The 27138-nt window shown below is 53.3% G+C and overlaps 1 protein-coding gene across 2 annotated transcripts in view; it reads left to right on the top strand.

Annotated features, from left to right (window-relative positions):
• The window catches only part of RBPMS2 (RNA binding protein, mRNA processing factor 2), a 47968-nt gene extending 29190 nt beyond the window's left edge, over positions 1 to 18778 (top strand). Inside the window, exons 6-8 of one of the 2 annotated variants that reach the window (XM_032791184.2) lie at positions 72 to 220; positions 16686 to 16755; positions 17521 to 18778. In XM_032791184.2, the coding sequence (XP_032647075.1) occupies positions 72 to 220; positions 16686 to 16748 (212 nt within the window). In that variant the 3' untranslated portion in view covers positions 16749 to 16755; positions 17521 to 18778. Of the gene's footprint in view, positions 1 to 71; positions 221 to 4242; positions 4330 to 16685; positions 16756 to 17520 lie in introns of those variants that run through there. The other variant, XM_075069442.1, reaches the window with a different exon arrangement.
• The last annotated feature ends 8360 nt before the right edge of the window (positions 18779 to 27138 follow it).

Genomic DNA, 27138 nt, shown 5'->3' with positions numbered 1-27138 from the left:
TGCTGCAGAGTCCAGCTCCGTTTCCCCTTGGTGCACATCTCAAACACTGACTGCTGTTTCTAAATGTCTAGATGACCTGGCTGGAGCAGCTCTTATTCCAGCATCTCCAGAGGCGTGGGCTCCCTACCCACTGTACACCACAGAGCTAACCCCTGCCATCCCCCATGCCGCGTTCACATACCCAGCTGCTGCCGCCGCCGCTGCTGCCCTTCACGCTCAGGTGAGTCATGCCCAGCTGCCCTGCTCCCAAGGGAAGTCCTCTCTCACCTTCTGGAGAACCATTAACTTGGAGCCTTATTTGTTCCTCCTCCTCTCTGTATGTTTGGCTTGGCCATTGGCTTCTGCACCTTGACCCACCTACTGAGCAGGGGAGTGCATTCCTGTGCTGCTGCTCTAAATAAACAGGCTGTGCTGGGGGCCCTGATGAAAGTGCAGGCTACTGAGCAACAGGCAGCCTGAGGTCACCTGTCCCCCCATGCAGTGAAAGCCCAGACACTTCTGGCACTGCAGGTTCAGTCTGCTTGGCTGCCGACAGCAGGGGAAGCCTGCCCTTGGGACTTGGCTGGCAGGGAGTGCATCAAGCCAAGCAGAATCCTGCTCAGCAGGGCTAGAGGGAGGAAATGCTGGCAGATTGGTGCAACCTGCTTATGGAGGGGTAGGTCATGACTCTGTAGCCAAGTCTGCGTTCCATTTGCTTGTGGGGCAGGGGTTCTATTGGAGTTAATTAAATTAAGTACTTAGGAGATTCAGCTTTGTTCTAAATGGTGCTTTTTCGAACTTCTCATTGCTAAAACTAATGGGAACTTTGTGCACAGGCTGTGTTTGAATCAACTCAGTAATAGCTAGGCAGAGTTAATGCTCATGCTATAGACAAGGTGAGGTCAACAGCTCAGATGACAAATCCAAACTCCACCAAATCTTGCCCTTCCATAGCTTGTCTGCGTGGAGTGATCTTCTTTCCAGTAAAGAGGTGGACTGGTCACTTCACTGGTAGATGACTCTGCCCACCTGTTAATCATCTCTGATGTTCTGTGGCCATATGCTAGCTTGGGGAGCAGTCTTTAAAAGGCTCCCCATGGCTCTGCTGCACCAGAACCTGGAGGTGAACTGAGGCAGAAGCCTTGGTACCCATAGGGAGCCTGGTTCTTGAGGCTCGTGTCCTAGCTGCAGTCTCTGGCAAGGATCAGATTTACAAGGTTGCTGTGGCTGCTTTGAGAGAGCTTCACAACTGGAGCTTGCAGGCTGCTTTGGCATGCCCGTGAATCTGCCCTTTCAAAGTTAAAAGACTTAAGGCTGTTACTACCAGCTCTTTGAATATGGAGCCATTGCATTATTTTTGGGCTCCTTGTTAAAGGTTAGTGTAGATTTTTTTTCTCTTAAAATCCAAGGAATTCCAAGGCCACCTACACTAAAATGGAGCTAAGGTTGAGTGTGAATCCCTCAGGACAAAGTACAAGGATGTTATAATGGTGCCCAGACCAGTGACTAACCCCTGCACCTGTTGACCATTGCACTGAAAACCCAATCAAAACATGTTAAGGTTTTGGGTGCTTCTGCCTGTAGTGATGCCCTGCAGGGGAGGAGGGATAAGAACCTTAAACAAGCTTTTAACTCTAATCTGGGACCCACAATGTGCTAATTAAACCTAGCATGGCATCACCATGGGGAGGCAGAAGAAGGAAGGTTCAGTGGCTAGACCCCTGCCTAGACCATGGAAGAGCAGGAATTGACCCCTGATCTGCCACAAACAGCCTGGGATGGCCTGAGCAAGTCACTGGCTATGCCTCAAGTCCCCATTTGGAAGAGGGGATTAAGAGCCCAGCCTTGTCTCCCAGGGTGGGGCCACAGGGCTGTGAGGGCATAGAGGTACATGGACAGTTAACCTTGTCAGGGAGCCTCAGCTCTCTATTGCTGCATCTTAATGTATCTGGTTTCAGCCGATGTGCAACAAAGGGCTATGGTTAGTTGCTCTTGTTGTTGCCATGTAGCTCTGACATCCCTGCTTGAGGCATTGGCACATGTAGGCTTGGGTCCTGATGGACAGGATACAGGACACATCAGACTGAACTATGGAGAGGCCTCCTCTGTCCAGCTGTGCCTCTTTAGCCAATAGTTTGGCATTTTACTACATAAGTGAGATCCAGCAGGCTGCTAAGCTGCATAGGGCTGGACTGAGAGGTCTGTCCTTGTATTGACTGACAATAGCTTGGTTGCTCAAGTCCCTGCACTGCTGTTAAATAGTCTAAATGGGCCAGTAGTGACTTGGGATACTGTACTCTAGAATGTCTAGGGTTCCTAGACCAGTCACATACCATGCCTCTCCATACAGCCCTAGGCTGTTGTGAGATGGCTAGAGGAAAGGAAGCAATTGCAGCAACTACATTTTACAACAATGGCTTGAGAGGGAAGTCCAGTTGAAGCTTACCCAGACCAGGAAGCCTCACCTACCCTTCCCTAGGACTTGAGCCAGAGGGGCACAGGCACCAACTTTCCTTTGAGCTGGGAGGTGCTCAACCCCCAGGCCCTGCCCCTACTCCACCCCTTCCCCAAGCATGCCATATCCTTGCTCCTCTCCCATCTCCCCACCCGCCCCCTGCCCAGACTCCTGCATGCCACAAAACAGCTGATTGCAGGTGTGGGGAGAGGTGCTGATGGGGGAGGGGGCTTTTCCCAATGGGTGCTCCAGCCCCAGAGCACCCATGGAATCAGTGCCTATACAGAGGGAGATTAATACACTTGCTTTACAAGATCAGCTCTGCCCATCTAGCTCATGAATCCTCTAAAAGCTCTTCAGTTGGCTCCACTTCTACAGGGCTGGTATGTCTAGAATTCCTCTTAGATGCCCAGCAAGCAGCAGTATTGGAGCTAATGCCCACTAGCAGGAGCTCTGCCCTAGGCAGTGCTGCCATGTTGTGCTGGGTGGCTGGGCAGATGGCACTAGCTACAGTACAGCCCATGCAGCCAGAATAGAGCAGTAATGGGTTAACTTGTCCAAAACTGTAGAAGTCTGTACAGCTCATCCACATGCAAGTAGCATTCACCTGGCCTTTCCCACTCAGGGGGCAGGGAGGGAAGAGGAGGAGTGTCTGTCTGGCAAAGGGCTGTAGTTTGATCAGGTCTCTTCATTAAAGTAGTTTTGGGAAGAACATCCTCTCCTGCAGCTCTGAGTCACTACCAGGTTTCTCCCCATGCTGTGATCTCTAGTTGGCATGTCCTCAGGCATTCCCACATAGTGCACAGGTGCCCAATAAAAATGTATGGAGTTAAACATTACTTGGGTGGCTGAGCTGGCAGCAGCTAATCCCATAGGCAGGAGCCTGCTGCTGCAGAGGCCCAACTGGGTGGGGCTGCAGGGTGGGGTGAGATTAGAGTGAGGACTGTAGTTCTTGAATTGTGGATAAAATCTTTGCCAAGTAAGTAGCCTTCAAACCCTGTTCTCAATATGTAACAAAACAGACCACTGGCAGAGTCCTCCATCCACACTGGCTATGGTGGCTAGTAGAGAGGCACTGTTCTTGCTGTGATGCAGCATACAAGCACTTCCACAGGTTCATCACTGCAGCTGCTCCTTCCCAGGAAATCAGGGTGAGCAAAAATGCTGGTCTGCCTGGATGTTCCTCTGCAGTGTGGGACCTAGTCCCCCTACACTGGGCTTCAGCAGCTTCATAGCCCGTTGGAGACACTCCTGTAACACCTTTTTTTTAGATCTCTTGGTCTCAGACCATGTGCACTATGAACCCCTAACAAATTGTTAAAGTACCCCAAGTAAAGCCAGACCTGTGACATGTGGCTCTTGTCTGGGCACATGGCTCATCCTTGAGGGATCCCATCCCCTGGTGGTGTGGCAGCTGGAGGGGTGCATACTGTTTGCCTTCTTGGCTGTAACTCTAGGAGTGACTCAGTGTAATAGCTCCAGCCAAGCTGGCTCCTTGGGACTGGTGCACATGTCTCCTGCTCAGATGGCAAGCAGTGGTATGAGGCCGGTCTAGGGTCTCAAGTAGCTTTGAGCTTTCAGTAACCTGCTCATTGACTATTACCCGTCTCACTACCAATACTACCTGGGCATTACTGTGGCCCTCCTAGAGATGACACCATAGCCCAATGGGCTGGCACACCTGTGACTGCTTCCTGTGTGGTGCTGCAAGCCTCTGCCAGGGGAACTCCCACAGTGGCCAATCACTGACTTAAATGATACCATCTACCTTCCCTCCCTCTCTCAAATCCCTCCTTTGATGTCCCTAGTGAACGCCAGCCATGATGCCAGCGCAGGCTAGCCCTGAAGCTCAGAGCTGTCCCTGGAGATGGGACACCCTAGTGATGCCTAATTGCCGCTAGTGGAGTGGCTGTCCTACAGCTTCATTCCTAAGCGTGATGGCCCCCACGTCTGGAAAGACTGGTAAGGTAACCATCTCTTCTCCAGGGTGCACAGCGGGATTTGCAAGCTTCTGCCCATCTCTGTAGCCCATATCTCCTTGGCAGTCAGTGCATGGGCCTCACGCTACCCACCCACCAGAGCCTGGGGAATGAGATGCCAGGCATTCTTTCTAACCCACATCTCCAACTTGACAGCACAATATGGCACCACAGCATGGCACCATCTTACATTGAACTTCTCCCCAGCAAGCTAGGATTTACTTAGCCCTGTCAGAGGCTGAGGAGCAAGGCGGGAGGAACCTCATTGAACCATGGCAGGAAAAACCTGCTACTAGGCATCAAAGGAGTTCATCTCTCCCCAGGCACCCCCTCCAAGGCGACTGGCCACACCCTTGTCTCACTCATGTCACATGGTGGGGGAGGCCAGCAACGTGATGACGGAAGCACACAACTAAATTCTCTACTGTGCACGTTCGAGAACAGCACTTGTCAGGCACTTCCTTCCAGACTCTCCGAAGGGATAGACTCAGTCCCACGTTGTCAGGTCTAACCTTCACCTTTCCTCCCCCGTTAGCACAAACAAAGCCAGCTCCTGCCTGGGGCTCAGCTCCTCTCAGCAGACTGCCAGTGTTGCCAGGAAGGCTGCTCCAGAGAGCCCTAACTAACGTGTGGGGGATTTGGGGTGAGGGGGGAGCTGCACAGAGCAGCACAGCAATGTGCTCCCCAGTGCCAGGGGAGAATGTGGGGTCTCTGCAGCAGAACATCTGCCACCACCGCAATGCTCTACTCAAGCAGAGAAGTTAGAGGCACCGTGCAGGGACACTCTGGCTCTCCTGGCCTGAACTGCAGTAGGAAGAGGCGCAGGGAGGCTTTTCCTTCTCCTAGAGCAATCTCTGAGCCAGTGCGGGGACCAGGACCTTTGCTTCCTGTGGCTGAGGCACTGCTATGGGCATGGCAGATCAATTTGCCTCATACAAACATGGCCCTTCAGGGAGGGGCCAGGCTGGGTCCAGGGCCAGATCATCTGGCTTGATCTAGAAGTGCAAAGTAAGGATCTGCTATAACCCCTACTGCTGCAGGGTCAAAGGGTCATAGTGCCCCTGCTGCAGTGTGCTGGCCAGAGTCTGGCCGAGACTCTGCATGGGAGAGTGTGGGCCTCTTGTAATCTAACTTGTTCAATAAGCATTATGTTCCTGTGCCTGGCCCCTGGTGGCACAGCTCTCCTGTAAGGGAGCACCTCACTGAGCTCAAAGCAGGCAGACTGGGTGAGCCAACCTGCTTCTGGAAGCTCGCTTCAGTGCCTGAAGCGATTCTCCAGCTCCCATGTGCTTTACCCTATCTTCTCTTGGCTGCCTTCTCCTGGCTCACAGCTGCCTTGGCAGGTCCTGTATGTAGCCAAGACCAGGAACAAAACCCAAAATATTCCCCATGGACATGGATTGGATGCAGGTGGAGAGCAGAGCACAAAGGAATGTATTCTTCCAGCAGTGCAGCCTGTCAGAGGCCAGCTACTGCAGCCTCTGCATCCAGCCGCAGAGTTAACCAGCCTGGAGGTGACGCATGCATGGCTCATTGGTCAGCTCCTTCCCTGAAGGGGTGCTATCCCCTTAGTGAGCTGGAAGTGGGAAAGGGATTCCTCCATGCAACATTTGGCTCTCCAGACTTGGTATGGAGGCGGCAGAACCTGAGGCTTTCCAGCAACTGGAGGCAGAGCCCATCGATGGAAGGGGAGGTCAGTGACTAGCTACATGCTTTCCCCTCCCAGCTGATATTTCTGCCTTGCCCAGGCTTAATGGGGAGCTGGCTGCTCACTTGAGGGCTTGTGTCCTGCTGGAACTGAAAGTGGTGGCTGCAGCTGACTACCCTGGTACCCAGCAGGTAGATGTCAGTGGAGTGTGCATGAGGGGGTGTTGGTAGGTAGGACAGGTCCTGGGGGACTGCAGGTGATGTCTCTGGAGAAGAGCAGATGCTCAAATAGCTCTCAGCTCCTGCTGAAGAGGACTGAAAGCCATTGTAGTGCTGCACAGTGACTTCAGCTATGCCATGTGGCTGGGTGGCAGAAAGGCCAAGTAGTGTGAGCACTGAGGTGACCTCTAGCAATTGGTATCTTGGGGGAGCCGCTTTCAGGGCGATAGGACTGTTGAAGAGTCCTGGTCTGAAGCCATCTGGAGAGCATCCAGGACATTAGATCTCAGGTGGGCTTGGCTTCCTACCTGACTTACCCAGCAGAGGAGAGCCTGGAGCTGGAGAGCTTGTGTTGTGTTGGCTTTGAGGATCTGGTGCACAATTGTCCTTTTCAATGGGAGGTCTGGCTTGCTCCTCTGGAGGAGGCAGTGACTGTTACTGGTTAGCAGTTCTGACTTACTGCAGAGTGGCTCTAATACTTGTCTGGGAACCAACATCTAGTCCAGCATAATGTCCTGTCTTTGAGTCCATAACATTCAGTTGTTACCTGCCCAGTAGGATGAGTGCTTCAGATTCACAGAACTTGGTGCCCTGTTGGGATTGTCTGAAAACAGGCTTCTTTAGTTGCCTAACACAGAGTAGGGATTCTCAGGTGCCTTCAGAATCTGTTGGAGGGGGAGCCACTACTTCTCAAGCTACAACCAGCTTGCTCTGGCCTAGCTGAATCTCATTCCGACCCCTGCCCAGGTGATGCCTTCCTAAGGCACTGTGTGGATGAGGCCTGAATGGTCATTGAAATGCTTCTCCTGAGCAGCAAATGCCCATGCATGCACCAGCCCTGGAAGGCCCTTGGTAGGGAAGAAGCTCTCATCACCGAGCTTCTTTCTGCCTCCTCAGAACCAAGGCTGCTAGGAAGCCTGGGCATGTGTAGCAGATGCTGCACTCCTCCAGCTGGGCCCTAGGAGGCTCTTGCTGGAGGCAGGCTAAGCTATCTCCATGCTGCATGTTATGGTCCTAATGCCAGACCCTTCTGGCCAAATGCTTCTCCTTGCATCCCAGCCCTCTGGAACACCCTGGGAGCAGACGAATTGAGTCAAGTGCCTGCTGCTGCTCAGTGGTGGGGCAGCTGACAGTACTTTGCCTGCCACTAGGGTGATCTAGCTGTCATTTCCTTGGCTAGTCACATCAGTGACTTCCACTCTGGATTGCCCGGGCCCCAATGGCAGGGAGGCAGTGTCAGCTGAAACCACTTCTCCCCCTGGGTTCCCTTTGGCTCTTGCTGAGCTCAGCTGGCATCTCCTTTCCATCTTGTGAAGACCTCAGCCTACAGGGCAGGGTGGCGGCTGGCACACTGACCTGCAGCCTGCTGGAAGTGCAGCCGCTAACAGCCCGTGGCTGGCTCTCTTGGCAGCCAGACAGCACATTCCTTCCTGCGCTGTGCCAAGTACTCTCAGCATGTCAGGGCTGCAGCTTTTCTATCAAGGTACAATCTGGAAACTGATTCCAGCCTGCAGCTGCCAGGTTGAGTGACTCCAAGAGACTCTTCTGGAGCAGTGCTGGGGACTCTGAATTCGTGCTAGTCCACCTCACTCCCTCAGCCAGCTAGTCTGGCATCCAGGGCATGGTGCAAAGTCAGTCTCATTACTGTGCATGAGGGGCCTGAGGCTGACAGCTTGGAGTTTTTTTGTTAGCAGAATTTACTGTATAGTCAGCTAGAGGCTGCACTGGGTGCCTTTGATTAACCTGAGCCTGCCTCTGAGAACTACTAAACTAGCTCTTGTCTGTGCAAGGTGGCAAGCAATGCAAAGGGCAGTAGTCAGCATGTCTGCAGTACAGGAGTGTATGGGTATGTCTGCACTGATTAAACCCATGGCTGGCCTGTGTCAGCTGACTCCTGTTAACAGGCTGCTTCATTGCTGTGTAGATGTCTTGGACTCTAGACCCCGTGAGATGGAAAAGTCCCCAGAGATTGAGTGTCTACACTATAATAAATAGCCCCTTAACCTATCCTGAGAGCTGCATCACAGGCAGGCTACAGCTGTCTAATTGCTGTGTAGACATACCCTAGGTGGCTGCCCTGGGCTGGTCATCCTTTTGACAGATTGCTAGCCCGTGGGGCTGAGTAGTGGGAGTCCTGCACAGAGAGCAGGTGAAGGATTGGGTTAGCTCAGGTGACTGAACTCTCCTCCCACAAACATTCCAATTTTCTTCCCACAGACTGGAGTGAGTCTTCACCCTTCCTAATATTTCTCTGGTCAGAAATCCAGGGACAGGTCTAACTGGTTTGGGAGAGCAGTGGACTGGCTGGGTCATCTTAGCTCAGCCTTCTGGCTTCTTATATGCTAACATTTCAGCTCCCAGATGACTTGAAGTGTCAAACTGCAGCTTGAGTCACTGTATTTCCAAGGAGTAAGCCTCTCTGAACAGAAGGACAAGGGGAAAATGCAAATCCTTGCACTGTGCAATGCAGGGAAGCACTTGGAGCTGCTGCAAGTGTGAGGTGCTGGTGGCTGGCTCATGGGCTGTTAGGTGGTAGATTCTCTGCCACTGCTGATGATACAGCCCTGTGCCCTTGGCGAAGACCCTAAAGTCTATCCCTGCTAATGCTCTGAAGTGGCAAGTAGCTGTGGTGTGCAAGGCAAGCTGAGGGAATGCTAGTCTCTTTGTGATCGGACAAGGGATGAAGAGCTGGGTGCACAAAACTCTCTCCACTAAATCTCATCCTACAGAAACATTTTTGGGGCAAGGAAGCGGCCAAAGCTTCCACCTGGGATAAGGAACCCGTTGTACTAGGTCCTCCGCAGACATAGGAATATGTAGTCCCTGTTCTGAAGCTCTCTCAGTATGAGTTGGGGTGGCCTCACAGAGGAAGACTCAGCAAAGCTCCTGTCTATAGTGAGTCTTCCCCCCCCTCCCCCTCCGGAATGATCTCTTCCAATGGTCATGGTGTGAACAAATCCAAAAACCATTATTCACTCTCCTATCCAGTCCATTAGGACCTGAGCCAGCACTGGGGAATGAACAAGTGCCAAAAGTCATTCTATACAGGAGAATTCCAGCTGGATTTGTGTCAAATGTCTACTTGTGAAGGGCTACCTCTAAAGTACTCATCTAAGTCCCATGGCAGGCATTTTGCCTTGTTCCAATAAGCAGCTCACCTTCTGGACTCTGTGTTGGTGTCTCTGAAGTCTCTCTAGAGACTGATCTGATGTGGCTCTAAAAATGACTGAGACAGCAGCATCACTTTGTCTTCAGGAAACTCCTTTATCCATTGTAGCCTCCCAACACCGGCTCGGGACAAATTTTTCTCCTTTTCAGCTATGCATCTGACCCAGAGCAGAGGCTTGGATACACTTGTAGGTCCCTGGATCTATTATAACTCCCCCATTCACACTTCCACCATTTCCTACAATGGCAGAAACTGATGGCATCTTGGGATATCCCAAGAATTTTCTACCTCCTGTTTTCAGTAAGCTTCCTTGAACTGACTATCTCCCTCCAGGAAAGGAGTCTGCCTCAGGCTGCCCACTAGGCTGCAGCTCTCAGTTCTAACTGGTCAGTTTCTCTAGTTCTCAGGAATGTGGCTTCTCTCCCAGCCTGTTTGTCCTTTACACATGAAGATGGCATGAGCATCCTTGCTGTATGTCTGTTCTAGCCACAATCCAAGAAACAATTCTGAGGTGTTCCTCATGGAGGTTCCTGCAGTCTTTCCCACTCCAAGCAGGGGAGCTAGTCTTCAGCAATTCCATCTTGGAGGCAGGTGCAGGCAGTGGTGGCTGCTTCTGCCAGGCCATGGGGTGGGTGGGGGGTAGTAGGTGCTCAGAATACACTGCTCCCCTAGGGCCAAAGCTGGTGTCTCTTCCAGCCCCAGTCCTGTAGGGATGCTTGGTATGAGCCTCTGGGCAGCAGGTGAGGAGGCAGATGTCTCCAGTGCTGTGCAGGCCATGTGGAATGTGGGGTTTAAATCCTAAAGTGGGCCCCCTCACCTGGCTTAAAGCACCTCCAAAGCCACCTCAGACTTGTATGGGGATGCTGGGAGGAGTTGGGGGTGAAATCTGGATAAGAGTCCAGGTTTTCTACCGTGAGGACACCCTACTCTCTGCTAGAGACTGAAAAAGGGCTAGATCGAGGATCCTCTTTGGCAGGGATTGCAGCCTCATGTACTTTGTGCTTGGTGGCTGCAGCCTGGGTCTACAAGAGTCAGTCTCCTCAGCCCCGTGCAAAGGAGGCTCAGCTCAGTTCTGGGGCTGGAGCCTCTCTGCAGCAGAGGCTGCTGGCCCAGGTTACACTGCATAGTAAAGGGGGAGGATGGAAGAAACTAATTCCAGATGGTGTGGGGGAGGGACAGAGGACATGGAGTATGGGAAACTTGTATAAACTCTAGCTGTCCCTGTGTGTGGAGGGATGTTTGGGGGAGGAGGACTTTGAAATGTGACATAGTAACTGGCAAGGAGCAGCAGTGACTGGCCTGAATCTGTAACTGGATTCAACACCTGTGGCTCACAGGGATTTCCTCTCCCTGGTGCAGTGGGACCAGGAGAGAGCTATGTGAGAGGGCGAGGATAAGCAGCAAGGGGGAATTGCCCTAGGAGAAGGCTCTGGAAAGTTAGGCCCTGGTGGCTCACCAGAGCAGACTGCATCTTCCTGAAGAGGATGGGCATGATGATCTCTAAACTTATGTCTACGCTGCATTATAAACCAGGAGTGGGACATAGGCTTGGATGCTCAAGCATAGGCTTGGAAACACCTGGGTTTACAACTGTTGGACCTGGGTGTTTCAGCTGTGCCAACACATCCATATTGTGCAACTCAAGCCTTCTGACTCAGCTCTGCTGCTTGAGCTGCATCTACACTGCAGAATGATAGGGCTTAGAGCCCAGGTCCGGCTGTGACTCAGGTCTGACTTGCCTCTCCCCCAGCAGGGTCCTTGGTGCTTGCTGATGTGAGCCCACACAAAGGGGAGTGACCTGAGGAGGTGGAGTAGGCTCAAACCTGATTCAAGCCCAGGCTTGGTGTGCAGTGTAGACAGTCCCTAATGGGCTGAGCTTGGAATTCTAATTCCAACTCAGACTTGCGATGGCCTTTGTCCTTCCACTAGTACCATGGGGGAAGTGTGACACACCCAGTTATTTCCTAGCTGAAACTTGTTCCCTACTGCCCTCTGGCAATGCCACTTAAGCCAGATCCCCTGGCTGGAGGCTCTGCATCCAGTCCAGAGTCTGGTAGGTTGAAGGGGATGAGAGGGGAGACCCTACCATTATACAACCCAGTAGTGCCTGGCATGGCCTCTGCATGCCCTAGGCTGGTGAGCTTCCTGCAGCCTGGGAGGGACTAGTGGGGTCAGGCTTTAACTTTCACATGTAGATGAGGAGCCGTGTCTGAGTGGCTGCCATATTGTGGATGCCAGTTAGCCTTAAAATGAATGAATGGGTGCAACATGAAGTGACCTGAGTGCCAATGACAAGTAGGAACAGAGGCTTTGATTGCAAGCTCATTGGGGCAGGTATGGTCCTGCTATGTCTGAAGCTCCATGCATGTGACTGACACAAGTCCACTTGAAACTGGACTCAGCAGCAGTTTCAAAGGGCCCAGAGACTAACAGGGCCATTAGCCTCAATCATCCCACTAGGCTAGATTAGTAGGGCTGTTGCGGGGGAGGATGGGGGGACTTCCTCTGCTGTTCCTGTCCTGTAAACCCACAGCACCCTAGTCTCTGTGGCTGTCAATCCAGCCGCTGAACCAACACAATCATAGCAATACTCTAGCTCTGACAATTTCAGGCTGTTTCAGCTACCCTAAAAATAACTGTCTAGGACCATATGGCTGCCTGCAGCAGCTCAAGTCCGCTTCCATTGCATCTCCAGGAGTGATTTCTCTCTCCTCTTGAAAGAAGGCTGCAGGTATTATGGCTCAATCAATGCAGAATGCCCTGTCTTACAGGGCTGTGAAATTCTTGGCCCAATCTCAAAACCCCCTCCAAACATCCCATCTCCCTGATGGGCCAAATGAGCCCCAGATCCCAATGCTGGGAAGGTTTTGGTTCTGAACTGCACTTCTTGGGCTCAAATGCAGTTTTGGTCTGCTCACCCTTCCCCAGCCTGTACCAACCTTTTAAGCTTGAAAGGCTGTTCCTGACTGACCCTATTGCTGCCAAGTAGGGTTGGGGAGCAAGGCAGCAAATGTGTCAAAGGAAAGAAACAGCATAAAGTCACACAGCTGAGCCCCTTGGCCTCTCTGATCAGGAGGAGTTCCTCCTTCTGTGGGAGGACTGTACCCAGAACACCTATGCCACAGGGTGGAAGACTCCTCCAGCTTTCCTGCTATTGAGCTAGATGATGCAATATGCTGAGTGACTAAGCAGGGGGTCTGTCAGCCAGCCCACTTGCAAACCCCTCCCACCAAGGAGGACTTCCAGCACAGCCTCTGAATGGCATTTTTCTGCAGCAATCCACTGGATGGCTGGATTCCTAATATTAGCTCCTTTCCAATGTCCTACCTGCACAGTAAGACTTGCTGTACACATGGGACTCAGGCTGCCTTGGAATCTACTTTAAGAACAACTGAGTCTGTTCTGTGAACAGCTTGCTCCTTCTGCAGTGAGGCCACAGCACAGAGCAAGTTTACTGCTTGTACCCCTACCAGGCCTGGACCCTCAATACTGGGTCTGTGCAGCTGGATCAGCAGGATGGAGGGGTCTGGCTTTCCAGCACTTGGGTTGGAAAATCTCCAGTATCTTCATCTGTGTGCAGTCAGCCTCATTCTCCTAGCATGCCAACACCTTCCTCATACCCAGAGGTGCACAGCCTCAGCTTGCAGAGCTTTGATCAAACATGGACTAGATCTCTTGATGCGCTTCCTGTGGCATCCCTAGCCTGGCCTGCATGAGAGCCAGTGTGGTGACTAATACAAACCACTTCTTTCTAGTGTGTCTGTTGCAAGCAGCTGGCTGTAAGGGATTAGCTGGAAGTAACTGGCTTAACCCCTCACAGGCTGCAGCTACAGCTCTAAACTCCAGGTGAGTGTGTGCCCCCTCCCCTCAGGCAGGAGGTGGAACTTTATTGCAGACTCTTCCAGGGTAACTTCTAGTGGTGTCCGCTTCAAGCCTCTAACACAAGGAAGGTGCCATTTGCTAGCAGCCTGGATACAATCATCTGCTCCTGTAACTCTAGCGTCTCCCTTTGAAATGGATAGTCTTCCTGATGCTGCCATTCTCACTCTGTGAAGAGGCCAAGATGCACCAGGTTCTAGCTCTTTCCTGGCATTGATGCTTGGTCAGTGGTGCAGCTGGCACCTTGCAGGGCTAGGCAGTGCCAGCTGTTAGCAAGTGAATGGGTGTTTAAATAAATATGGGGCAGGAGTATGGTGCTGCCCTCTAATGGAGGAATTGGAAGGTAAAGGACCTTCTGCTAACCTGAGCTAAATCAGGCTTTCTGGCTTGGTGGTGGCCTGTGCAGTCTCTTTGCTCTTCCCCTGCTAGGATTCTAGTCTCATTCCCCTGGCAGAGCTGGAATTATCCAGTGATTGTCCTCTGGGAGCTTCCCTATTCAGAGTGGCACAGCCCTTCAGCTCTAGGGGCTGTGTACATTTGGCTTAGGTATGTGGCATCTCCAAGGGGAGGCTGGGAGAGGGCCAGCCCAAGGCAGTGAGGCAGGTCACCTTGAGGCCCAGGAAATGTTTGTCTTCCCTATTTGCTGCATCATGGTAATGCCTCCGTTTCTGACTGCTCCCAGGGTCCTGGGTGCCCCCCCTTCTCTAGCTGATCACAGTAGGTGGCTGCTGCTGCAGTGTCCCCCTGCTGGGGAGGGGGGGGAGAGGAAGCTCAAAGACATCACGTCTTGATATTGGCCAAGGCTCCCAATCCCCCTAAGTAGCAGCTATCCACCAGTGGTGGTCATGGCTGTTCCAGAGCATCCCTCCTTGTGCTATGGACATGTGACTGAATTTCCCATGAGGACCGAACACTTCTGCATCCTAGTGATGTTTCTCCCATATGCTGGTGGCCTCTTCACTGGATCAAATACCCCTGCTAGCAGGCTGGATGAAAGTAGATGGGCAGAACAGGCATCTGGCCATCTTTCTTCTATTTCCTTTTTACTCTGGCAAAAGTTCTCTCTCCTGGCCTCCCAGCTGTACTGAGCCAGTGACTGGGAGTGGGGTTGCAGTGCTGGGTGTGGCCCACTTAATGAAGGGGGAAGCCAAAAGTAGGCCCTGTGACTCAGCTGTGCCAAGGGCATGTCCCTGTCTTGTACCATCTGTCTGATCAAGTTGATGGAGTCAGGCTTGTCCTTCAGGTTTCTCTCCTGGGGTCAGGATTGTAGGCCCTGGTGAAATGGGTGTGGGTGGGTGTGGGCATACATTGCCATAAGGAGGCGCGACTTGGCATGAAACAGGAATGCCACAGGAGGTGACCTATGGGTTCCATGTGCCAAGATCACTAGTATAATTACTGTGATGTGAAGACCGCAGCAGGGTACAAATGCCAGATGGCTTGATAACCCCCAGCACCCTTGCTGGTAGCTTAAGCATCTCCTAACTGATCAGTGTTGCTCCTCTTGCGAAAGGGGTTGGCAAGCAATAGAGTCCTCCCTTCATTTTCTCCATGTGCTAGGGCTGGATGTGTGGAGGAGGATTGGGATGTAGGTACTAGCTGCCTCTGGCTAGGCCCAGGCAGAGAGGCTGAAGTCATATTCTGTGGCAGTGCTGTGCCACCTTTTAGTCTCTTCTAGGGGATGCAGTTCTGCTGGATTGTGGATGAGATATAAGGCTAGGGTCCTGCATGGGTCTGGACACTAAAGATCTTATGGCAGGACATGAGACCTGATGGTGGAAGTAGGTTCCCTCCCCCTCCACATGCCCTATTTGGGGGACAGAATCGAATGTCCCATGACTTTCTTCCAGTTGAGTATACTCTAAGATTCCTTCCCTAATGCTAACCAGGGCTGCTGGGCATTGGTACTCTGCCTCCTTCCACCCAGAGTCTCCTGTGTCCTTATTTTAAGGTTTGAGTCAGTGGGAATTTGTAACTAACTTGATGTCCATAGCTATATCTAGATAAGCAATAGGGGAAACTCCCTCCCCTCCCCCCAGCTTCCTCATGAGTTGCAATATTAGACACTTCCTGTACAGCTGGAACTCAGCAGGCCAACTTGAGAAGCTTTCTACCCCCAAACTCTGTAGCCTATGTATCTTGTAACAACCTGTGCGTGCGCCCCCCCCCCCCATGCTAGTCTGTCTTGCTGCTATCAGATGTACTTGCCCTTAACAGTGACTCCATGAGTGACCTTTTCAGAGGAGTGCATGGCAGTCAGCTGGTAGCTCCCTCTTCCTTCATGGGAAGTTTTCCTCCCCAGCTCCATTGGGAGAAGTGTGTAGTGTGAAAGGACCCTCTCACTCTAATGGTGTTGAAGTGTGTCACTTCTCCAAGCCCCCAGGTAAACTCCCCTAGGAAACCGTTGCCAGGGCCCATGGTATTCAGGCCTGAAAAGGCAGATTGTTGTGCTTGGGGTCTTAGGGTATGTCTACACTACCCGCTGGATTGGGGGGTAGTGATCGATTGATTGGGGATCGATTTTATTGCATCTAGTATAGACTCGATAAAATCGATCCCCGATCATTCTGCCATCAACTCCAGAACTCAACCACAGTGAGAGGCGGAAGCTGAGTCAACAGGGGAGCAGCAGCAGTCGACTCTCTGCTGTCCTCACAACCAGGTAAATCGACCTAAAATACGCCGACTTCAGCTACGTGATCTTAGGCTGACTCCTCCCAGTGTAGACCTAGCCTTAGACTCGAATCTGAGTGGTGTGACCGAGTACTCTGGTTAATGACTTGTCAGTGTGTTAAAACAAGGGCTATGATGCCGCAGGTTTGACAGGGCCCCTATTGTGGGCTCCTACCAAGATGGCTTCTAACAATTCTGGATGCCAAGCCATGCTCCCGTTGTATTTGATAGGCTGGCATTGCCAGTACGTATGCTCTGGGGTGGGGGGGCAGCTAAGATTATCCAAATCTGAACAGTTTCCACATCTTGGCTGAACTCCATATTGGCCCCATTCCTAAAGACTAATCTTATGTGCTAAAGGGGGGGAAGAGGCTCTCTTAGGCTAAAGGGCCTAAAATGGGAATAGGAGTCTCTTGATTTATCCCACAGTAACTTGAGCTCAACTGTACAAGAGTCCTTGGTGGTGCTGGGGTCTGGATTTCAGCATGTGGAGCAGCATGCAGCCATAATGGTAGACTTGAGCAGCAGGCACTCCTGAGGGACAGCATCCGGGTATTGGTCTAGAGGCCACTCTTCCCCATGTGCTGGGTGGAACTGGCACTCTGTGGTGCGAAGGGACATTCAACTCTCTCTAGTCTCTTGGTGCGAAGTGTTATCACAGTAGCAGAATGGCTTTCTCTTCCAGATGCGCTGGTATCCTCCCTCCGAAGCTACCCAGCAAGGATGGAAGTCTCGTCAGTTTTGTTAGCTCTTCAGTAAGTATGTCTGCTTGGAAGTGGGCCGGGGACAGTGCTGCTGTCTGTTCTGGATCCTTGCATTCCTGACCTCCAAGCTGCATGAAAATCTGGCCTGGCCTGGCCTTGCAGTGCTGCCTTGAGTGGGACTTGTATGTATCATTGTAGGGGTGTGGGGGGAAGAGCCTCTCATCCAGGTAGTGTGGCAAGCATTCTCAATAGCCCACATGTCATCTCCTACAGCATCCTGCTTAGATGATGCAGGGACAGGAGTAGCAGAATTCCCTCTTCTGTCTTCCTCTGACTGCATGAGTTCTGGGGCTCTCTTGTTCCCAACAGCTGATGTGTAAATACACTGACCCCAACCCAAAGACTGCATAGGAAACTGGCCAAATTAATGCTAAACATTGGCCTGGGTGTGTTGCATTAAGGGTCTGAATGTCAGATCTGCTCGCTCAGATTGCAGCCGGCTTGGAGAATCCTTAAAGGTATGAAGAGTAAGTGTAAAAAGGAAGATCCTGCTAGTAAACTTTGAGTCCCATCATGCCTGCTGCAAGTCCAGCACAACTGTTCTCCAAACCCACTCCTTTAAAATGAGCGCCTGGGTAACACTGACACTTGGACAGAGCTCCAGTGCTGCTAAATGTTACCACCTCAGCAGGAAGGAGGCAGCCCCTCACTTGCTGTGTCCTTTGATGAGGGCGAACACACTATCTGCCCCAATCGCAATGACGTGGTAAATGAATTACAGGGCACACTGAGCATTGCTCTTCTCTTATGTTCCAGAGTCTCTTGGCTTGTTCCCTTCTTTGTCTCTCCATGGAGCAATGTGCCAGGGATGAAGCAATGGATCCATCAAAATCAGTTTGGTTTGTGGACACTCCGCAGTAATGTCACATTTCTCCTGGTACGGCGTTGTGGGCTTCCCCATTAGACTGTGCATATATCCATACCCAGCTCAATGGACTGCATTCTGCCTGTCCTCTCCTTCCCTTCCCCGCCTCCCCTCCTAACAGATTCCCAGACTGAGTTTCTCCTTCCTGCGCCACTGAAGCCTAGATGGAGGGACTCAATCCTGGTGGTAACAGACGGGTTTGTCCCTACAAGACACTGGTGCCAAATGAGGCCTAGCTGTACAGAGCAATACTCAGGCTGCCTTGCCCTCAACTTTGTGCAGCTCTGCTGAAGGAAACAAAAGACAATCAGTTTTGCATGTTTTCTGGCATGAATTTAAAACACTTAACTTGTGTACGTGTGAGTGTGTGCATTTGTTCTAGCATTTGTGTTACTGTAGCAACAGGTCTTGGCCTAACTATTGATCCAGCAAGGTTTTTCATCTTGCTTCTGTGAAGACTTGGCTTTCAAAAATCCTATCCTTGTCTCACCCCTCCTGTCTGCCTCCCCCGCCCTGCGTTCTCCAGTCTGACCAGAAGATTTGAAAAATGTTTGTTTAGAGTACAATGCACTGGGTTTCTTTTCCTGTCCGGTCTCTTCTCTTTTCTAAAAAGTCAGGGTTCGCTTTTTCCTCATCCTTAGATATAGGACAGCTGTAAAATATCTAACTCTTTTTCTCCCTCCTCTCCTCTTCCCCCCTCCCCCCACATCCTTCTGATTGGAGAGATTCCAGTGTTGCCAAATCAGCTATCCTTATGGGAATTCAGAACAAAAAGTACGAGTATTTTTGTACTATGTGTAATAAGGAAATATTTATGCATCAAAGAATTTTTGTGTTTTTTGTGTGCAATTATTGAAGAGAAACTGTAATCCGGTAAGATAAGTTAATGTTTAGTTAAGCTTGAAAGAAAAGTTTTTTCTGTAACTGATTCCGTCAGGCGTAGTAAACAACCTGTGCAATTTTTGTTTTTTATTTTAGCATCTTATTGCTTGGTATTGAAGTGCTTAAGTATTATATAAAACCATGGCTGTCTTGCTTGTATTAAGACTTCTGAGAATAAGTTGCTAGAGAATTGCTGATCCTATGAGAATGTGAAACTGGATAATATATGAAATGCAAAAAATATACCCAGAGGCTGCTGTGACTCTTTTCTGTTGTCTGTGGTCTTCTTCTGAGCACCAGAACTCTCAAAGCACCTCACCTGAGAGGAGTCTTGCGCCACGCCTAGGAGGCAGGTCTGTCATGCCCATCGTAGGTAAGGAAAGGGAGGCACTAGGGTTGAGTTAACCTTTCTAAGGTCACAGCAAGTCAGTGGCAAAACAGGCATTCTGGTAGAAACATACACACTTTCCTACTCTTGTGGCAGAAAACGCTTGGGTTGGCTTGCACACCCAAATGGGGAGCAGCTTGATTGTTTGTTTCTCTGAAAAAACACAAATTTACCAGCCCTAGAGTGACTTTCTCCCCCTGCAAGCTAGGAGCCTCCAGTGCAGGGCTGGCTCCAGGCACCAGCACTCCAAGCATGGGCTTGGGGTGGCGCTCTGGCTTTACTTTTATATGTAAATATTTTTTGCTTGGGGCAGGGGAAAAAGCCGGGAGCCGGCCCTGGCCAAAGCCCTGCCCCTGAAGAGCCAGAGCAGCATCCGCTTGGAGCTGAAGGAACCAGGAAGGGAAGGAAGCAGGATCTGGGATGCAGGGAGGGAGGAGGGGTCCTGCTGCTGCTCTGAGTCTCCCCAGGGCAGCATGGCATTTCCCCACCCCAGTGGGCTGTGCAGGGTGCTGCTGGGCCAGGTAGGGGGTGCACATCCTGGCTCACATGCTGATGGGGCAAGTGGCTGTGCAGCTGGAGTTTCCCCACCCCAACCCCCCCCACCAGCACCTGCCCTGCCCCAGACCCAGCCTTGTGCACATTTCCCTGCCTTGGACCCTGTGCTGCTGTCCCGTCCCGCAGTGCTGGGGGCAGGGAAGGTAGCGCAGCTCAAGCAGGGCAACTTGGGATTCTGCCCTGCCGGGGGAGCCCCCGCAGCTCAGGCACCTAGCGTCAGTGTCCATCCTCTCGGCTCTGTGTGCATGGGCTGGGAAGGCTGTCAGCATCTGCCTCTCTCCGACTGCACCCCCCTGATCCTGCTCACGTCTCTTCACTGTACCCTCTCCTTCCCCTGCCCTCTTCTCCCACACGCCCTCCTTGATACCCCTCTCCTCTTCACAAGCATCACACCCCACTTCTCGTCTGACCCTCGTTTTACTAGTCCCCATCCAGTATACCTTCCATGTGCATTTGTAGCCTAAAATGAGGTTGCAAAGGGACAGGGTGGGATGAGACTTCTACTAAATGAAATAAAAATTAGGAGAATGGTTTGATCCCCCCCCCTGCGAGTGTAAACAGGGATTGCTTGCTGAACGAGGAAGTCACATTTGTGTGGGGAGCCCAGGGTGGCTGGTGGCAGGGGGTGTGGGTGGGGGAGGAGGGGAAGAGAGCCCAGGGCTGGGGGGTGGGTAGCCAAACTTTTTTGCTAGGGGGAACAAAAAACCTAGAGCTGGCCCTGTTCCACTGTCAACTCAAGTGTCTCCTGATTCTTGTGATCACATGCTGAGACTCCCTCCCAGTCAAATTCAGCATGTGGTGTACCAAGGCAAGGGCACTGAGTAGTCACCTTTCTATCCACTCTGGGGCACCCTGGCTGATGTCTGCAAAGGGTTGTCATCTTGCTCTGTCAGTGACCTGCTGCTTCACTCAGTGTCAGAGCCTGCCTGGATGGAGATACTTCACCTCACCACCTGCAGTGTCTTCACAGCCCTGCTATGTGTACAGCATAGCTTCTCCTAGGTCAGAGGGACTTCCTCATTCCTGAGGCTCCTCGCCTCTCCTCCATCCCTTTGTGGATGCTTCAGGCCCTGACCTGACCAGGTCTTGCATAGAAGCACTGGCTGAGACCTTTCTTTTGCCCTTCAACCTATCTCAGGATGACTCTAGGGGCTTTGGTCTGTGTAGCCCTGAAGCTTTCAGGTCTAGCTCACACCCCAGTCAGAGGCAAAAGGAGACATTTCCTTTGCTGCTTGTACGTGAGGCCCTCTGCTCTTGGCACGGGTTGGATGAGGTCAAACACTTCCCCAAGCTGCTTTGTGTGAAGCCTAAGATGTATGCAAAGTGGAGCCTACCCCTTTCCAGCCCCCTTGAGTCATTCCTTTGGCTTCTAGAAATCTGTCTTCCTGCCCTGACCCTTACTGGCATTTCCCAGGGCTAGAATAACAGCTGCCCCTAGATGTGCTCTCCCCAGGACTAAGGGCTTGGGTGTTTTTGTCCTGGCCAGGTGCTGCTTCTGAAGTTTTCCTGGTTGTTGACATGCTCCTCCAAAGTGCATCATGCAAGCACTTTGCCTGCTGCTCAGCACAAGCTGCCCATGCCCCCTTCCCTTGCTCCACATGGCTCTGGTTTTAGCCTCCTGCTGCTGGAAGGAAGCAGTCATGGCCTGGCTGAAGTGCTGTCTGCCTGTAGCAGTCAGAGGCAGTTTTGTAACCCTGTTGGTCCCTGGCTAGTAGTGACAAGGGGTGTGTGCATGAGAGAGGTAATACCTTTTTCGGGGCCAACTTCTGCTTGTCACCACCTCTAAGTTAATCAGAGGCTCTCATCCATTTTGCTGCCCTTCGAGCGCCTCCTCACGAGGCAAGGCTGCTCTCCAGCCTTCTGCTGAGGATAGGAAGGGCTCTCCCTTGGCTGTCAGAATGTTTTGCTGTTTTTCCTGAGTAGGACGGGAAAGCGGAGATCTCCATAGAAGGAAAACATCCTCCACTGCTGCCTGTGGTTGTACTCCTCGTGAGTACTCATCCTGGAGCAAAGGAGTGTGAGCTGGCTGGCTCAGCTGCCAAGCCCTTGCTCTATGCCATGGTAATGCAAAGCTCCAGAAGGCAAGGCAGGGAAGAGGACAGGAGGGTGCAGCCATAGCAAAGTCTGTACAAGGCAGCGTTAGTCTGGCAGCCCAGGCCATGCGCTGGGCCCAGTCCCATGTTGTTTGTTAGCTGCTCACTTCTCCCTTCACTTCAACCTTTGCTGCTGGCCCAGCCATTGAACACTGACTCAAGTGTGACCTACAGCTAGACTATCCTGAGATCTTAGCCAAAAGCAGAGCTGCTTGAGCAGAAGAGCCTGGCCCACCCTGGTTGCTCTGGGATTCCAGCAACTGAGGGCTGATGCTCTAATCAGCTGCCAAGAGGGGCTGGGCTGGAAGGCTTCCACTCCTGTGTTGCTGTGCTCCTGACTTGGGGAGCAGAGTGTGCTGGGTGACTGACTGGCTCTTTACAGCAAGGCACCTGGCAGGCCCCTTCCGTCTTCCAATATTTCCCATCCACCCCCTGCTTAAAGGGTTGCTGTGATTGCAGAAGCCAGCTGGGTGAGGGCTCTAGGAGCTTGCAAGGGTGGGGCCAGTGCTGCATGGTGGGCTTCCAGTCAACACCAGCTCTTGCTGTTAGGCTGGCAGAATGGGCAGCCCTCCCCCCCCGCCTGCACAGGCTCAGGGCCACTCTGGGGGCTAGTGGAACATCACACCAAGCTCTGAACCGAGAGGTGTGTTCCTATGAATAAATGAAAGAGCCAGGCAGGTGGAAGTGATCACTCTAGATTCCTTCAGCTGGAGGAGAAACAGGCCCTTCAGCTGATAGGGAGGGGGTGTGTGGCCTTGCTCACCCCATGCTGCATGGGCCTTCCAAGCCTAGCTGTGAGCCAGTTCCTAGCTGCAGGATGGTTGCTCTGGGGTAGCTGTGTGCAGCTGGACCAGCTCCTTCCCTTGCTCCTGGAGCTGCTAGAATCCCATGCTAGGGTGGGCCTGTGGGGGAGGGGGGACAGCCAAGCTGCCCCATGGTGTCCTAGCAACAGTGGTGTGGGGCAAAAGGAGGCCTCCTGTTCTGTGAGTTAGCCACTGGTGGGGTGGTGTAGCTGGCTGGGGTTGGTCTCCCTTCCCCTTTGCTGTGGCACAGCTCTGTGATGAGTGGAGTGGCAGGTGCTTAGCCCCAGCAGGGGCAGCACTTGGTGCCTGTGGGTATCTTCATTGCTAGAGCACAGGGGTAGCATCACCGCTACTAGCATGAGCTGGGAGGGAGCATTTAATGGCTGGCCACAGGAGGGGAGGAGACCGGACCCTCCTGGCCTTTAACTGGGCTAGCTCCTGCTGTGGGCCCCACGCTGCCCTTCAGTGGCTCTGTGCAGTCTGCTGGCTGAGCTGTACCTGTGCTGGCAACCTTGATCCCCAGCAGCCCATGTGATGGCTCTGATCTCACAACCAGCTGTGCCCGCTGATGGCTCTGCTTCCTCCTGCAAAGGTTGTGGCTTCTTGGACTTGTTTTCTCTCTCTCTCTCTTTTCCCCCCCCAGAGCAGGGCCTAGCTCTCCAAGGACAGAGCCAGGCAGCTTAATAAAGGCAACAAGCAGAACCAAGGAGTTTAAAAAGTCAGCTCTAAAAATAGCCATTCTGGCCACAATGCCTGGGAATTGGCTCATGCTGAGGTCAGCTGGGCAGGAGAAACAGCTCCGAGCAGGGCAGCCTGAGCAAATGTCTCTGAGTGACCTCCCTCCCTCCCTGGCTCCCTGCTTTGCTGGGCCTTTAGAGCTGCTTCACCTTCTGCTCTGGGCTGGAAGGTGGGGCTGGGGGTAGCTCCTTGCACCTGAGATCAGCGTGCCCTGGACGCAGGGGCTAGGCCAACCACGAGGCCAGGAGACCGAGCCCCTCCACTCTGCTCGCTTTCAGGAGGATGCAGCAGCAGCAGGGGTGGAGGCTGGGGCCTTGGCTGGCAGTGCTGGGGGAAGAGAGCTCTGGGGAGCCTGCAATGGGCCCCTTCCTTTCCTTTCCCTTCCAGGAGCGAAGTGGTTGATGCAAGTACCCCACACACTAGGACCTTGTCCACTGCATTGAGGGCCACACATCACTGATTCAACCTCCTTCCCTTGCCCTGGGAGGCTGTGCCTCCCCTCTCTCCTAGGGTTGGCTCTGGGGTCCCTAGCCCTGCCCTTGGAATGGGCCGGTTTTGTCACTGGGCTGGGTTCTCAGGGCCTGCCCCAGAGCCTCCCCTGACACTCAAGAGCTCTTCCCTGCTCAAGTCTCTGGCTGGGTTTGTGGTAAGCCTTTCTCCTCACCTCCTCTCCCCTCCGTCTGGCTGCCAGATCCAGCCACATCTCAGCTTTGCTCACCTAAGCGGAAAGCCTCCCAGAGGAGAGCCGGGGGCCAGCGCTGCTGGGCTGCGGGGCTTTAAATTATAGAGAAGATTTTAAAAAACCTTTAGCACATGCATTAACATGGCCTGGGCCATGAATAATTGACACCCAGTGCTAGTCAGCTTTTACATAGGGTCCCAGCCCAGCCTGTGCTGCCGCCGAAGTAGGTCACGGCTGCTCCAAGCACTCCTCGGCCGTGGCTGGTGTAGAAACTGCGAGTGTGTGTGTGTGCATGCTGACCTAACCCCATCCTGTGTGTGTGTGTGTGTGTGTGCAGGCACTGACCCACCCACTCCCTGTGTGTGTGTGTGTGTGCACTGACCCACCCCCTCCCTGTGCGTGCACACGCTGACCCACTCCCTCTGTGTGTGTGTGTGCACTGACCCACCCCTTCCCTGTGTGTGCACACACTGACCTCCCTTCCCTGTGTGTGTGCGCGCGCAGCAGCCGGCACTGACACACCCCCCCTGTGTGATGCACACGCTGACCTAACCCCCATCCCGTGTGTGTGTGCACTGACCACCCCATCCTGTGCGTGCACACAGTGACCCACCTTCCCTGATGTGGTTGTGTGGTGTGTGTGTAGGCAACTGACCCATCCCCTCCCTGTGTGTTCACAGGCTGCACATACCCCTTCCCTGTATATGCATGTGCGACTGAACGCCACCCCTTCCATGGTGCAGCACACACTGACCCAACACCAGCCTGTGTGTGTGGCGTGTGCTGACCCACCCTCACCTGTGGTGCGACACGGCCTGACACCCACTTCCTTCTGTGTGGGTGCACTAACCCAACCCCTTCCATGTGTATGCAACACACTGACCAACCCTTCCCTGTGTTGTGTGTGTGTGTGTGCAGGCACATGACCCACCCCCCTCCCTGTGCATAGCACACACTGACTCCCTCCCTCTGTGTGCTGTGTGTGTGTTGTGTGTGTGTGCACTGACCCACCGCTTCCATGTGTGTGCACACAGCTGACCCCCTTGCCCTGTGTTTGTGTGGTGCGTGCAGCGCAGAGCACTGACCCACACCCCTCCCTGTGTGTTCACATGCTGACCTACCCCTTCGTGTATAATGATGTGCGCTGACCCCACACCCTTCCATGTGCGTGCACACACTGACCATACACCAGTCCTGTGTGTGTGCGTGTGCTGACCCACCCTCTCTCTGTGTGCACACCGCTGACTACCCGCCCTGTTGTGTTGCGCTGACCACCCCCTCCGTAGTGTGTGGTGTGTGTTGTGTGATGTGTGTGTGTGTGCAGGCACTGACCACCCCTTCCGCTGGTGTGCACACACTAGAACCCCCTGTGTGTTTGCTGACCCACGCCCCTCCCCGTGTGTGCACACAGACGACCGCAACCCCCCGGGTTCCTGTGTGTGCTGACCCACCCCCGTCCATGTGTGTGGCACACGCCTAGACCTACCGCTGCTGTGATGTGTGCAGGCCACTGCCCGCCCCACCGTGTCCTGTGTGCTCAGGCTGACCCAGCCCCTCTCAGGGTGTGTGTGTGTGTGTGCATGTCCCTCCCTCCCTGTGTGTGTGTGTGCGTGCGTGTGCCCCTCCCTGTGTGTGTGTGTGCGCATGTGCCCCTCCCTGTGTGTGTGTGCTCCTCCCTGTGTGTGTGTGCACGCGTGTGTGCCCCTCCCTGTCTGTGTGTGTGTGTGTGCGCGCGTGCCCCTCCCTGTGTGTGAGGATCACAGGCTGTCCCTGCCTGGCCTTGTCTTTGTGTGGCTGGGCACTGACCCTGTCCCTGAGGGTGGGTACAGCAGTGGCTGTGGCTGTGCAGTCCCTCCCCTCACCCCCCATGGAGTCTCTCCTGGGCAGGGGCCATTCTAGCACGTCCTAGCAGCTCTGGCTCCTCCTGGCTCCCTTTCCCCTGCCGTGGTGGTGGTGGTGACTCCTGCCCTGAAGGGCTCTGGCTCAGTTTGCCCCACAGGAGCCTATGGGACTCCCGCTGGGCAGTGGCAGGGGCTGCTCTCCAGCTGGGTGCTGGGGATGGTCAGTAAAATCTGGACCATTGAGCTGGGTGGCACATCCCTGTCACTTTAACAGCCTCCTCCTCCTGTCCCTGGGCACAGCTGGCAGGGAAGCTCTGACTGGCACAGCTCTGGGAAGGTCAGCGGCAGTGCCCAGGGGAAATCCAGACAACTGTCCCTGAGGCTGTGAAGAATCTGCTGCCAAAACAGGGGGCTTGGCAAGGAAACCTCCATGTGCCCAAAACTCACAAGTCAGGGCCCCAAAAATCACATGACTGGCTAAAATCACAAACTTTTATAACTACAGGGAGCGTGAGGCTCTTGTCCGTTGCCAGCTGGTTTCTGAGCTTTCAGGTCACGTTTTTCAAACCTTTCTCTGCAGCCACCAGGGCAAAGACTTCCTTTTTTTACCAGGAAAGCTGAGATTCTCCGGTCATCACTTGCCTCCAGGAGCTGGGGATTTAGGAAACACCTCAAATATTGCGAGAGTCACACTAAACTGGGGAACGCTGCCAGCCCTGGGAGTTGGTGTCTGTTTCTTGCCTTGTGTCCTACCTTTGCCCCGTGTGTTACAGATGGGATGTATGTGTGTGCGCGTGTGTTTGTGACCAGGGGCCTGCTGCCTCTTGCTGGGGGCAGGATGGGGGCAGAGCCATGGGTGGGGCAGTACTACCTGCCAGCCACACCCAGAGCCACACTGGGACTGCAGGCAGCTGAGTTATCCAAATGGCCTGGCATGTGCGCTGAGCGAAGGAGACGGCTGCACTGAGGCTCATGGAGATGCAGCAGCAGCCTGGCTGCCCGCTCCTTTGCTGGGTGTACGCCCCAGGCGGGACTCTCTGACCAGCAGCACCTCGTTCTTCTGCTCCTCTCGTGCTGGGCACCTTTCTGTGCCATGGTAGCATCTTTGAGCTTGGAGGGGATTGGCTGGTGCCTTTGCCTGTGAGCTGCCCTAGGCCGGGCAGACAGGCACAGAATTGCTGATGCAGGAGGCACCAGGGCATCGGGTGCCAGGGGGAGGGGCAGCAATTTGGGGGTGGATCAGCATCAGGCCTGGCTAGTACCGTGAACACCTCCCTCAAGACAAGCCCCAGCCTGCCCCACCCCAGCCCCACGTCTGCTTTCTCTGTCCCGGCCCTGTGGCTGCCCAACTGCTGAGCGCCACCCTGACCCTACTGCTGGTCCACACTCTGCAGTGAGTGGCCCTACAGTGAGCACTAGGGGGACAGATGCACCCAGCTCACTTGACACCCCCCAACCCCTGCTTGCTCTGAACAGACTCCAGGGCCCCACATACCCACCTGGCACCTCCTGGAGGACAAAGGGCAG

This window comes from Chelonoidis abingdonii, chromosome 9 (assembly GCF_003597395.2).
Source record: "Chelonoidis abingdonii isolate Lonesome George chromosome 9, CheloAbing_2.0, whole genome shotgun sequence".
NCBI lineage: Eukaryota > Metazoa > Chordata > Testudines > Testudinidae > Chelonoidis > Chelonoidis abingdonii.
This window is presented reverse-complemented; position numbering and strand designations above follow the sequence as displayed.